The 13,544-nt window shown below is 46.6% G+C and overlaps 1 protein-coding gene across 1 annotated transcript in view; it reads left to right on the top strand.

Annotated features, from left to right (window-relative positions):
- Positions 1-793: 793 nt before the first annotated feature.
- SRPX (sushi repeat containing protein X-linked) overlaps positions 794-13,544 on the top strand; it is an 80,851-nt gene continuing 68,100 nt past the window's right edge. The window contains exon 1 of the mRNA XM_004435042.3: positions 794-957. Within this exon, the coding sequence (XP_004435099.2) occupies positions 861-957 (97 nt within the window). The 5' untranslated portion in view covers positions 794-860. The remainder of the gene's footprint in view (positions 958-13,544) is intronic.

Below are 13,544 nucleotides of genomic sequence, written 5' to 3' on the forward strand. Positions count from 1 at the left end.
GAAATCTGGTTGCAGGAAACTACAACAGCTGGATTCCCGGGTCTGTGAGTAAGACAGGGAACTTTCTGTGCCTTGTGCTCGCCTATCAGCCGATCCTGGAAAGAGAACCTCAAGCCCCATCCCAAACCGCAGTGCAGCAGGCACGCACCCGGTCCAGCCGTTGATTCATTCCTTTACAAAAGAGAAACAAAAAAGCTGTAGTATGGACGTTGGCGCCGGCAGAACCACACGCCTAAGTTCAAATCCCCGCTCTGCTTATAACCGTGAACCTGGGCAAGTTTCTAAGAGTCGGCTTTTTCTTAGATAAAATGTGTAACACCGAACTTGGGGCGTGGTCGTGAGGGTCAAACCAGCGAACGCGGCCATAACAACCGGCCGCGACGGGCCACTCTGGACCCCCTCGGTTGTCCCTTCTGTTTCTGTGTGATTCCCGCAGCTTTCTGCACAGATGACATTGTGCTAGGGGCCCGGGATCTGGGAGGTGGTTGGGCCACCACAGTGTGTGCATTCGGGGTGAAAGGGAGTGCAATTGGAGAACAGAAAGATACTTTAGAATAATCTGGTTTGCTAGGGCACGCTCCTGCCGCTCTCTGGCCCTGGGCGGGGGGGTCAGCCTCGCTTCCAGAAGAAGCGCTGGCACAAAAGGAGGGGGGTGGGTTGGAGCCCCGAACCGCGCCAGCGTTCGGGGGAGGCGGAGGAAGGAGGGCAGGCCCCAGGCGGGAGGGAGGGAGAGAGGCGAGAGGAGGAGTTTTCCAGCTCGGCCTTCGCCCGCTCGCAGCGCAGCCCCTTGGTCTCGTCCGTCTCCTCCCGCCCCCTGGAAGCGCGCAGCGCTGCGGAGCCGAGCGAAGCGCCGGCGCGCCATGGGGAGCCCAGCACTCCGGCCCGCGCTGCTGCTGCCGGCGCTGCTGCTGCTGCTGCTGCTACTGCTGCGAGTCCCGCCGAGCCGTGGCTTCCCAGGTAGGGCCGGAGGCGGGGCAGCTTCCCCAGCTGGGCACCGGGGACCCTTCGCTCGGGACGGAGGGAGGTGCAGGGGGCGCCTTTGTTTGCGCCCAACTCGTCTTTCGCAGCGCCAGGGAGGAGGTGACGCGGAGCGGGGCTCGCATCTGGGCACCGGGAGGGGAGAGCCGACTGTCAGCCCATCGCCAGGCGCCTTCGCGGCGCCGTGAGCCCGAGCACCCTCTGCGTCTGAGGTTCCAGGGGTCCAGTCAAACCCACGTTGGCGTAGGAGGCTTTGGAGAGAAGTTTGGCCCCGGGCTAGTTTCTCACCACCCGGAGTTTTGCCTCTCAAACGGTTGCTCAAGGCCAAGGCCCAGGGGGCTGGCAGCTTTTCCTGGAAGGAGCCCCTACCCCCTCCCACTCGAGGTCCCCGGCCACCCCGTGGGGCTGCAGGGCACGAGCCACGGTAGAGTGACTCTTGAGGACAGCACAGGCGGGGCCTCTCCCACACCCCCAACCCCCCCTGCCGGAGATTCCGAGAAAGTCTGCGCCTCTGGGAGAGAGGTGCCAGCTGAGAGTGGTGACATGTGGCATGCGCTTGGTTAGTCCCAGGGAAAGAGGACTACACACGCGCGGCTCTGCTAGGCAGGAGGTGTGGCTTCTTGTTGTTGGAAGGCTTGGTCTCCAGCATCTAAGGGGACCCTGGTGTTTATTGGGGCTCTCATGGTGTTGTCAAAACTTTCTTTGGAGATGCCCTTTAAGATGCTCCAGCTAATGCCCTCATCCAGGAGTCTAAGGTTAGCAAAGAGCTTCAGAGGGGCAGGACAACGTGGATGTACCCCTGTCCCCCAGGAATGGAGAAGACATCCATGGGCTCATTTTAATTTAGTGTTAATGGGCAAGTGGGTGACGTGGACTATGGGAGCGCGGATATTTGGCTCTGCGTTCAACACTGTGGGCAGTTTAAATCTGAGGTCTGAGAAGCGAACCTACCAAGTTCTGGGTGAAGAATGGAGCAGTGGGAAGGGTTCCCAGATAGTGTGCTTGGGAGATGTAGGGAGGGCTGCTGCAAAATCTCTGCACATCCCCAAATGAATGAATGAATCAAACAAATATGTAAAGTGATGGACAGTAGGAACTGATTTAGGGCAAAGTGTAAAGGAGACTTTATCCTCAGTGCCAGGCAACTGCCATTCCCATGGCTGGTGTGTTAATGCCCCCCACCCCCTTTAGCAGGAGTCAGGTTAAAATGAACCTAGAGGAGAAGGGGAAGTCAATACTGGACAGGCAGCAGGGGGAGAAGTTGAGAAGCTAGAGGCAGCCTTTCATGTTGAATTGTGAGGCGTCTCTGAGCTGCCTGTACATCTGGTGGAGCCTTTCTCAGCCAAGGGGCCTCTTCTCTTTTTCCATCTGACCTCCCCTCCCCTCCCTTCCCCTGCCCTCTGCTCTCCTTTCTCTCAGCTTCTACCCTTATATAGTGTAGCTTGCTGCCAGGGCCCAGCCACCCACAGAATCGTGGAACCTCTGAAAGAGGGAGATGGGGATCTAGGGCCCCTTCAGCCCCGGATTATGTAACCATCTGAGATTTAATAGCAAGTCTGTCAGAGTGAGAGTAAATCATTCCCATTCCCACTCCTGGAAGGTCTCTGGAGTTCTTCCATCTTTGAATTTGATGCAGCTTTTCTGGCCCTCTGATTTATTCTTTGCAGCCTAACAAAGATGAAGTGTCTATAAAAACCAGCATGAAATGTATGGAAAGTTCATAGCAAAGTTGTCTGTGTTTGATTATGTTTGTATGCCTATTAACAGATAGGAGTTTTTACTCTGTTCTTTTTTTTTAATTGAAGTATAATTGACATATAGCATTATGTTAGTTTCAGGTGTACAACATAATGATTCGATACTTGTGTATATTGCAAAATGATCACCACAATAGCTCTAGTCACCATTCATCACCATACATAGTTACAAATTTTTTTTCTTTTTTTCTTGTGATGAAGACCTTTAAGATTTATTCTCATAGCAACTTTCAAATGTGCAATACAGTATTATTAACTATAGTCACCATGCTGTACATTACATCCCCATGACTTATTTGTTTTATAACTGGAAGTTTGTACCTTTTGACTCCCTTCACCCATTTCACCCACCCCTCTGGCCACCACCAATCTGTCCTCTGTATCTAAGAGCTTGGGTTTTTTGGTTTGTTTTGTTTTTTAGATTCCACCTATAAGTGAGATCATATGGTATTTGTCTTTCTCTGTCTGACTTATTTCACTTAGCATAATGCCCTCAAGGACAATCCATGTTGTCACAAATGGCAGGATTCTATTCTTTTTCATGGCTGAATAGTATTCCATTGTTTATGCATACCACATCTTCTTTATCCATTCATCCATCGATGGACACTTAGGTTGCTTTCATATCTTGGCTATTGTAAATAGTGCTGCAATAAACATGGGGATGCATATATCTTTTCAAATTAGTTTTTTTGTGTTCTTCAGATAAATACCCAGAAGTGGAATAGCTGGATTGTATGGTAATTCTATTTATAATTTTTTGAGGAACTTCCATACTGTTTTCCATAGTGGCTGTACCAATTTACATTTCCGGCAACTGTGCACAAGGGTTCCCTTTTCTCCACAAGCTTGCCGACACTTATTTCTTGTCTTCTTCTTTTTTTTTGTTGTTGAGGAAGATTAGCCCTGAGCTAACATCTGTTGCCAATCCTCCTCCTTTTTGCTGAGGAAGATTGGCCCTGGGCTAACATCCGCACCCATCTTCCTCTACTTTATATGGGACGCTGCTGCAGCATGGCTTGATAAGTGGTGTGTAAGTTTGTGCCAGGGATCTGAACCTGCGAACCCCGGGCCACCGAAGAGGAGCGCACAAACTTAACCACTTTGCTACTGGGCTGCCCCTTTCTTGTCTTTTTGATAACAGCTATTCTAACAGGTGTGTGGTGATATCTCATTGTGGTTTTGATTTGTATTTCCGTTTTTATTCTGTTCTTAAATGAACTCTTGAAACCTCATTTCCATCTGAGATTTTGGAGGTTCACTCCACCTCCTTCTGCAAGCAAGGCTGAAGATGGAGAATGAGTGCCATAGCCACTAAGAAAGGCTCCATGAATCTTATGCCTGGAGAAAACTGGTAAAGTAGTGTGGTTTTGCCTGTCAGGAAAGCTGAGTGAGGTTTGCTAAAAAGCGAAAGCAGACCACATCAGCCAAAGCAGTCTTCTGAAATGCCACATTTGGAGATAAGTATTAGGAATTAAACACCTGGCTTGGGATATACAATTAAAGTCTCACCAGGAGCAGGCTAGTCTAGAAATTTCTATTTGGATTTAAAACATGTAATCGGCTGACAAAATTACTCTGCGTTACAAAGGAGAATGCTGGGGAGAGGAGGACCTTGTCGTATGACATTTTCTTCATAACACTTTCAGTACAGTACATTGGTGTTACTGCATCTTATGTCACAGATTTGTGAGCTGAAAGAAGCAGCAGAAACCATCGTTAAAGCGCCATCTTCAAACCTTCCCACCTCATCAGTCCTCATACCACAATTGAAATATAGCCCCTCTCTTTTCAATTATTATTATAACATTCTCACTTTTTGTCTCTCTCATTCTAACTCATTCTACTTTCTTGGCTAGATACTGGTCTTTTGTTTTTTTGCTGAGGAAGATTTGCCCTGAGCTAACATCCGCTGTCAATCTTCCTCTTTTTGTATGTGAGCCACGGTCACAGTGTGCCCATTGACAGATGAGTGGCGTAGGTCCATGCCTGGGGACCAAACCCCGGGCTGCCAAAGTGGAGCACGTGGAACTTAAGCACTAGGCCACCGGGGCTGGGACCAGATACTGGTCTTTTAAGTACAATTTTACTTTAGTACCATTTTTATCACATTATTCTCCTACTCAAAAACGTAGAGCAGCAGCTCCCTGTCCTCTCTCAAGTTAACTAAAAAGTTCTTAGCTATCTTCAGGGGACTATATAGTTTTCTTCTAGCCTAATTTTCCAGTCCTTCTCTCCTGGTTTCCTAAAATCTGGCAAAAATAGACTACCTGTTTTTATAGAACTGAGTCACATTTTCCTTCTTCTTGGTGATTACTGCTTCCTGCACCTGGAATGCTTCCCCCCAGCCACCTGTCTGTCCAAATTCTGCCCATCGTCCAGTGACACCCCCACTTTGATGAAACTTTTCCTTGATCCTGTGGATGCGAAGCTTCTGCCTTCCTTTCAACACCCACAGCGCTTCATGTCTCTCTTGTGGTATTTGTCATACATGCCATACATTACAATAATTTATGTGCTATTCTCTACTTCTCCTAGATTCTGAGCTCTTGAAGGCAGAGCGCTGCTACATCTTACCTTTTTTTTGTATTTCCCACGGTGCCTAGCCGAGCACCTTGAGCCAAGCGGATATTTGTGGTTATCAAGTTAATGGTTCCTTGTAATTCAGGTGATGGACAATTGGACAGAAGAGGAGCTGAGAGAAACATGTACTCAGGTAAACAGGGCTTTGTGCCACGACGAATCTACATACAGAGGGACTATGGCTTGCTGGCTATAGAGGTTGCTTTTAAACCCATGAACACCCTCTGTTTAAGCAATAACCTTCTCTGTTGGGGGCTGAAAGACGAGAGACTTACTGCAGCCACAAGCTGGAGTTTGCATTTATTATTTTTGTTGGCCACTTTGCTACAACCCCTTCCAAAGTGGTTGAATGGTTTCCTTAGTAAACGCAAATATGTATGCTACATCAATTCTCCTTTCACAGAACACAACTGAAATGAGTAACTGAAAGTGAAGATTGCATTTAAACAGAACGTTTGCTTTTACCAGGCTATAGCATAGTATGAAATTGTAGCAGCCAAATTATGATTAAAGAGTTCAAGTTAAAGATTCACTTCCAAAATAGCAATGTGAATAATCACCTCTCCTGAGTTCCAGTTCATGGGGAGTTTCTCACGTCAGCCCCTCAGTTCTCAATTGTGTGATTTCTTGACCATCAGCTCTTCCGGGCCATTGTTTTATGGACCAATATTTATGGTGGTCTTTTAAGCCTGATTCTTTCTCTTGGATATTTGAATTTAGTTCTGAAGTAGAATCCATTTCTGCCTTTTCTAATGAAACCTGGGCTCTATCCAGAGATTTACTTGTTAAAGGGGACACTGAACGATGGAGTGCTTGGGATACCAAGATGAAGAAGGTAGGGAATTCCTTCTGTCAATAGCTTTCTATCTTATGGGGAAATAGAAACCAACTTATCTAAGGTGGTAAGTGTCATAACACAGATTTGTTGACAGGCCCTGGAAATACAAAAAGGAGCCATGCAGGAACACTGGGCCTGGATATTGAAGAATAATGTTGATAGATGCTGATGCCAATGATAGCGGCACTACAGGCCCAAGGAAGTTTCAATTACAGGGTCTGGGGGCTTCTCTAAGAACATTTTGAAATTGGAAACAAAAATCTGTGTGGTTGTTCTTTTTCTGGGGAGAAGGCCCTATCCCAACTCAAAACCATGACTCACTCATTCTATGAGAGAATGTGTACTTAATGGGCATGAAAATCAACACACAAAGTAGGGTGAAATTGCCAGGTAGGGAAACTGATTGAACCAATGAGCAGGTGGCCTCTTGAGTTATAACCAGCAGTACAGTTTCCTGTTCTCATTTAAAAAGCAACATCAAATAAAGCAGACATAATCATAGATTGTAATTGCCTTTAGGCCTGGGCTGGCGATTTGTTGTACCCTTTGCTTAGCACAGTGTCTGGGACCTGGGGGAGGATCTTTAGTCAATATTTGTGGATTAATTAATTGATCGATTGAAATAATTGTGACGGGGAAGAAACACATTCTATTTCAAATATCCCTGCAGGATTTAACCAGAATTTCCAAGATGATAATTCGCAAAGAAAAAGTAATGCGAGCTAGCAAAATGTCAGAGGAAATTTGCACTACCCTGAACAAGAGACTCATCTGGACAGGCAACGAGTCAGAGCATAATTAGTTGCTGAGGCTCTTGGATTTCAGATCACCTTAGGACACTATTCTAGGAGACTTAGAAACTCCAGGGAGTTCTGGAGGCAGGATTTTCAGATAAAGATATGATAAAGCTTGTGCAAGAGAAGAGTCATTGGTAGCATTGCTAAGCTCGCAAGTTTTCCAGATGATAATTGGTTGCACCTGGATCTTACGGTTGCATGGCACACTCTGGCCTCAGAAACCTCTGGAGCACTCATTCCCGAGCTGGATGATTCACTCACTCATAATCTTTAGCTCATACTGGATGCCTCTTTACACATTGTTCTCCAGGGAGAAGATAAATGGGTTTGGACATAATGGCTTGGATTATCCCAGAGGTTTGGGGTTGTAAATTGAGTGTATTGGCTTTAAAACTCTTTTTTATGAGTAATAGACAAATCCAAACATAGAATGTGGGGGCAGACTTTCTGACTTGGCCTTGAAATATTGTTGCACTCTTTCTTCTGCCCTTCTCTTACAGGGACCTGTAGTGTGATGAGTCACATGTACCAGTGACTTGTTTCCCCTGCAGTGTCTGTCCAGTTGTGCCTAATGAACACCTAGCTCTTCAATGCTGATTGCACCCGAGGACCATTGGATGAATGATTCTGGCCTGCCACTTACTGTGTGGGTGGCTGAGCTGAATAACCCTGCCAGTTTCAGGGATCCAAGAATGTTCAGAAACACTGGTTAAATTAGGGCCACAGGGCGAGAATTGAGCCGAGGTTTGGCAGGCCCATTGTGGCGTGGTGAGGAAGTGGTGGTGTGGCCACCTTCTGAGACTTTGCCCCCAGCGTGGCCATTCCTTAAAGGAACTTGGATAGACTTGTTGCCACTGACTCAGCATTTGTCAAAGGCTCCAATTCCTTTAAATATCCAATGTTGAAATCCTGTTTCCATTTAGATTTTAACTCAGCTTTCCAAGGGGTAGAATCATATTGTTTCACCATTAGATACTCATGGGTCTGATGCCCCCAGCCATATGAGCAGGTACTGAGATCATGTTCATTTTGTGTCCTCATGGCCTAGCAGAGACTTGGTTCCCAGGAGGTTCTCAGTGGGTCTGTGGAATGAAATCTGCCAGGGAGCACGCCTCTGGCCAGTCCCGACCTTCTGGGTGGGTGTCTCAGGCCCCATCTAGATTTCCACATGAGTTTCTCATCCACAGCCAGGCTCCCCTTCATGGGCCACCTAATTCATGGAACTGTGGAACCTCAGACTGGGAGGGTACCCGAGATGATGTAACTCCTTGTGTTTTAGGGATGAGCCACTGAGGCTCAGTGAGTTGAAGGGACTTGTCTGGGGTCACACAGGAAGTTAGAAGTAGAGCTGGGTGTAGAGCTCAGTCTGATGACTCCAGAATTCCCTTCACTCTACCACAGGCATGTACTGAATTCAATTTTTGAGTGGCCACTACATGTTAGGCACTGTGCTGGGCACCAGGGATAGGCAGGCAAGAATCGATGGCACTGCGTGCACTCACAGAGCCCCTGTCTAGGGTGTATCTCAGCATGGTTGTTCATATCAACACTTGGCTGCAATCTCAGGGTCTCATATCTGGGGCTGCTTGGATGTTCCTAAAGGGTTTTGAGAAGTTGCTGTCCCAAGCAGTCTTTGCCCCCTTTTGTCAAGGTCCCAAGTGCTCCCTCTCTACACCTCTTGCTCTGAGCTCCCCAACTGATATGTGATGACATTTTTAAGAGCTTTATTGAGATATAATTCACATACCATACAATTCACCCATTTAAACGAATTCAATGGTCTTTAGTGTATTCACAGTTATGTATTCATCACTACAATTTTAGAACATTTTCATTACCTCAAAAAGAAACCCCACACCCTTAGCCATCACTCCCCAGTGCCACTCCCCCAGCCCTAGGCAACCACTAATCTATTTTCTTTCTCTATAGATTTGCCTATGCCATATATATGGAATCATATTATATTTGTCCTTTTGTGTCTGGCTTCTTTCATTTAGCATAATGTTTTCAAGATTCATCCATGTTGTAGCAGATATCAGTACTTGATTCCTTTTTATAGTTGAATCATAGTCCATTGTATAGATATACCTCATTTTATCTATCCTTTCATCGGTTCATGGACATTTGAGTTGTTTCCACTTTTTGATTATTATGAGTAATGCTGCAGTGAAGATTCATGTGCAAGTTTCTGTTTGGACATATGTTTTCACTTCTCTTGGGTATCTACCTAGGAGTGGAATGGCTGAGTCATATGGTAACTCTATGTTTAACCATTTGAGAAACTCCCAGATTGCTTTCCAAAGGGACTGCACCCTTTTACATTCCCACTAGTATTGTATGATGGTTCCAATTTCTCTACATCCTCACCAACCCTTGATATTATCTGTCTTTTTGATTAAGTGATATCATTTTATCTCAGCTTATTAACAGCTTCCACTCAAGGGTTGAGTGACAAAGCAGTGTCTGTTCTGCCAACTGTGGTAGGATACTGGCAAGAGTCACCTAAGGATGCCTGCCACCCTCTCACTGCTGGCTGCAGGGCCACTGCTAGCCCATAAGGCACCTTTGGACGAATTAGAAAAAGATGCCTTCTCTGGGCACATGTAATTCCATGGGCTCAGGGCTTGATCAGGAGACAGACTTTGGGCTAATTAGGAAAAAGATAGAGGCAGGCCCAGGACTCACAAGTTGAAGAGTTGGAGGGCAGGATAATTTGAGACCCTGCTTGCTCTTTTGCTGGGTGTGATGGTGGGTGCAGTGGTATAGGGAACTCCCTGAACAAGCATATATGCGGCAGTCCTGGATGTCAGTAGCTTAGCCCCAGGTGAGACAGAGCTGTGGACCCCATATTCTTTTACAGCTTGTGTCTATTTAAAAGGAGAACAAAACGAAAAGCTGTGCTGGCATGTCAGCAGCATCCTTACTTGCTTGAATTCTTGGATCATCTGGGAGCAAGTCAGAAAGGCAGAAGCTCAGGCCACGCCCAAGACCTGCTGAATCAGCATGTACATTTTAACAAGATCCCTCCAGTGATTCTTATGCACAGTGAAATTTGAGAAGTACTGGTCTGATGAATGAGTTCATCCCTTTGCCAAGACAGGGCAGTTTGCCTGTTTATAACTGTCACACAATAGCTCCCTTCCTCTCCTCTCTCCCTTTTCCTGTTGGCTTTGCCTTCATCATTGCATCGTCTAGACTTCCTTTCCTAAGTCCCCGACATTCCTGAGATAAGCATGCACAGCCTTTAGGTTTCTACTCCCTCTTCTAACTCAAAAACAAACCCGACCCTTAGGGGGCCCTTGACTTCATCTCCTTTGAAGTCCTCCTGCCTGGCCTAACCTTCTAGCAGCAGCAAAGCACCTCTTCAGTGATTGGTAACAGGTTCCTTGCATGGCTTTGCTCTGCAGCTAGCTGTACCTTAGAAATAACTTCAGCTCGGTAAGAAAGCCGCACTAGTGTGATCTGGGCTACTGCTGCCTCTCTAGCAAGATCTTGTCCTGGGACTGAGAATTACTGGAACTGACCAACCCCTACAGACACAGGGACTACACGTTTTTACCAGAAGCCAGTGCCACTGGGTTTAGGGAGGAGGCAGCACCTTAGAGGATGAGTGAGATTCACACCAATGAGGAAGTCAGGAGAACACACCCAGCGCCTCACATTAAACCTCCCAAGCCCCCCCAGATTGGGCAAGTCAGGAAGACTGAACTGTTACAGCACTAAAAGGGGGCCTCCCACCTTTACAGGGGTTTGGGTGGGTAAGTGGTTCCAAATCTAGCAATGGTATTTGGATAGGACGAATTAGGATGACCTGGGGAGTCTGATGAAATAAGGCTTGCCTGACCCCATCTCTGTGTGTTCTGCTTTGGCAGATCTGGGATGGGGACCAGTAATCTAAGGCAGGGGTCTCCAAAGTCTGGGCAGGCTAAATATGGCTCACCGCCTGGTTTTGTATGACCAGTGAGCTAAGAATGGTTTTTAAAGTTTTAAATGGTTGAAAAAATCAAAAGAAGAATAATATTTTGTGAGATGTGAAAATTATATGAAAGTCTAATGTCAGTGTCATTGGAACCCAGCCATGCTCATTTGTTTGGGTTCTGTCTGTGGCTACTTGCTGATACAACAGCAGAGTTGAGTAGTTGTGACACAGACCATATGGCCTACGAAGTTGAAAGTATTTACTTATCTGGATCTTTGCAGAAAAAGTTTGCCAACCCCTACACGAGGGCCTTGCTACTCAAAGTATGGACTGAGAACCAGCCTCACCCGGGAGCTTTATAGAAATGTAGAATCTTGTACCCCACCTCAGACCTATAAAATCAGAGTCTACCTTTTAACAAGATCCCTAGGTGTTTGGGGCTGCTTCTCCTTCACCATGAGGCTCAGCTCAGGACTCAGCTTGGCCTTAGCCAGGGGGCCTTTGAAGAGGTCTAGGCCAGGATGCTGTAACTAGCATTGTACACCATACTGCTAATTTATCTGATAGATAACTGGGTGTCTTGTTCTTTGTGTTTGAGACTTGGCAACCTCCTGATACCTTAGACCCTCTAGAAACTAGAACCCTGTTTTATTCTTGCCAATTCTTGGTCAAGGCCTGGTGTCCTAATCCAAGGTTGGAGGTGGACTGGCCTTTGCTACCTGATGACAGACTTCTTTGATGCTGCCTGGATTTCTGGGCAGCAGGCTCTGGTCTCTCCATATCTGCTGCCCTGCCAGGATCTGGTTATGTGGCGTGGCCCGCAGCCCTCCACTGCCCATCACCCCAGGTTGCTGCTGAGGGCTTGGTTCAGACGTCTGTCTGTTGTTGATTGCTGTTCCTTCAGGAGCCTGTAATCTTTCTGCTGGTCAGGACCATCCCTGAGCTTTGCAGGTACTCATAGTAGAACATTTCCAAAAGTGACTTCCTTGAAGCACTGCTTCCCAGAAAGGTTCATAGATGTTCGATGGGCAGCAGAACAAATTGTAAATAAGTTGGGAAATGCTCAGTTAAGTAGGTTTCTTTATTGCAGGACTGCTCAGGGTCTTTGATATGCTAATGTACCTTGTTACCCTATGGGACAAGACAGGGAATAATAGTGAGGACCACAAAATCTCAAACTGTGGTCCCCCCAACCAGCAGCAGCAGCATCACTTGGGAACTTATTAGATATGTAAATTCTCATTCTCTACCCCAGAGCTACTGAATCTGGATGTGAGGAAAGGTGGACCCAGCAATCTGTGTTTTAACAAACCTTCCAGATGATTCTGATGTACATGCAAGTGTGAGAACCACTGGTGTGGACACTCCCAAATTATTTTCTCAGAGCATCTCATTAGACTAGTGTTTCACATTTGTTGTTTTTAAAGGGAACTGTGCTTTTGGTTTCAGGACAGGACATTTGGGAAGATGACATTGAGTTTCCTGAAGCATTTACTGGTAGCAGTGACCACTGCATGCTCAACGGGGAAAAAAAGGAAAAAAAAAAAAAAACCTTTGGGTAGCATCATCTGTCTCACATCTGTTCCACTGAGCAGCCATGTGCATACTTGGTTAAAAGAAGTTTTCTCCAGTTGAAAGCCACCAACTTTTGGCTTTTGGAAACACGCGTTCCTTAAAATGTGCTTTTATGTATTAAAATGTGAAGAAAGCTGGGAACAGCCCTTGGGATGTAGATAATCTCTCTCCTCCTCTGCACATTGCCTCCTTTCAGAATACCATTCTTTCCTCTGCAAAATTTCCTCATGCAAATTCCAAACCCATCTTTCCATGCCAGTCAAGTCCAAATGGCTTTTGCTGGTGCCCTTGCCCACAGTGAGTGACCCTTCTCTCCATGGGAAAGCCTTGGAAAGCATTCAGATCTGAGGAGACGGCCTATTCCCAGGCAGCGCCTCTCAGCACAGGGCAGCTGCACATTCCTTCTCAGAGCTCGCTCACTCCCTCTCATTCCAGAGCTTCCTCCTGTGCTGGTTGCTATGAGGGCCGGTGGTGTCACAGCCTTGGGCTTGCAGGCGAACACTTTTCATTCTTTGCTATCAGAGAGTTCATAAATACTGTGTTGTCACTTCGTTTGAAAATCCCAGTGGCACTGAAGCTTAAGGGTAAGGTGAGAGGAGCCACTAAGTTCTGTTCCCCAGGGCCTTGCTCTTTGTTTAAATGGAGGTGAGGCCTCAAGCCCTCAAGAGCTGATGTGGATGGATGGGTTCTTAATTTGGTTTTGCCTTCTGAATAGAATTGTAAAGAAGCAGAATCACATTTGCCAGGAAACAGAGGCAATTTGATGGCCCCCAAATGTGAACATGGTGTAAGAGAGAGCTCTTCTCTAGCTCAGCATCTCCCTCGCATGCTCTACAGCTCTCTGATGCCATGTGGCCTCAGCCAGTGCCTCCATCTGGAACCTTCTGCTCAAGGCCTGGCTGCAGACTCCCTCCTTTCTTGGATTTTGACTGTGTCTCAGTTGACCTCTGTGGAGGACAGTCGAACCTTTGGAGGACCATATGCCATTGTTTTGTTCCACTATCTGATATTACTTTAAATGCTAGACCTATTTTTGTCTGTGTTGAATGTGAACAGACTCCAGGGCTTTGGGAATGCCCCTTGGTGGGACCAGGCAT

The sequence above is a fragment of the Ceratotherium simum genome, chromosome X (assembly GCF_057802395.1).
Source record: "Ceratotherium simum simum isolate JZ-2026a chromosome X, ASM5780239v1, whole genome shotgun sequence".
Classification (NCBI taxonomy): Eukaryota; Metazoa; Chordata; class Mammalia; order Perissodactyla; family Rhinocerotidae; genus Ceratotherium; species Ceratotherium simum.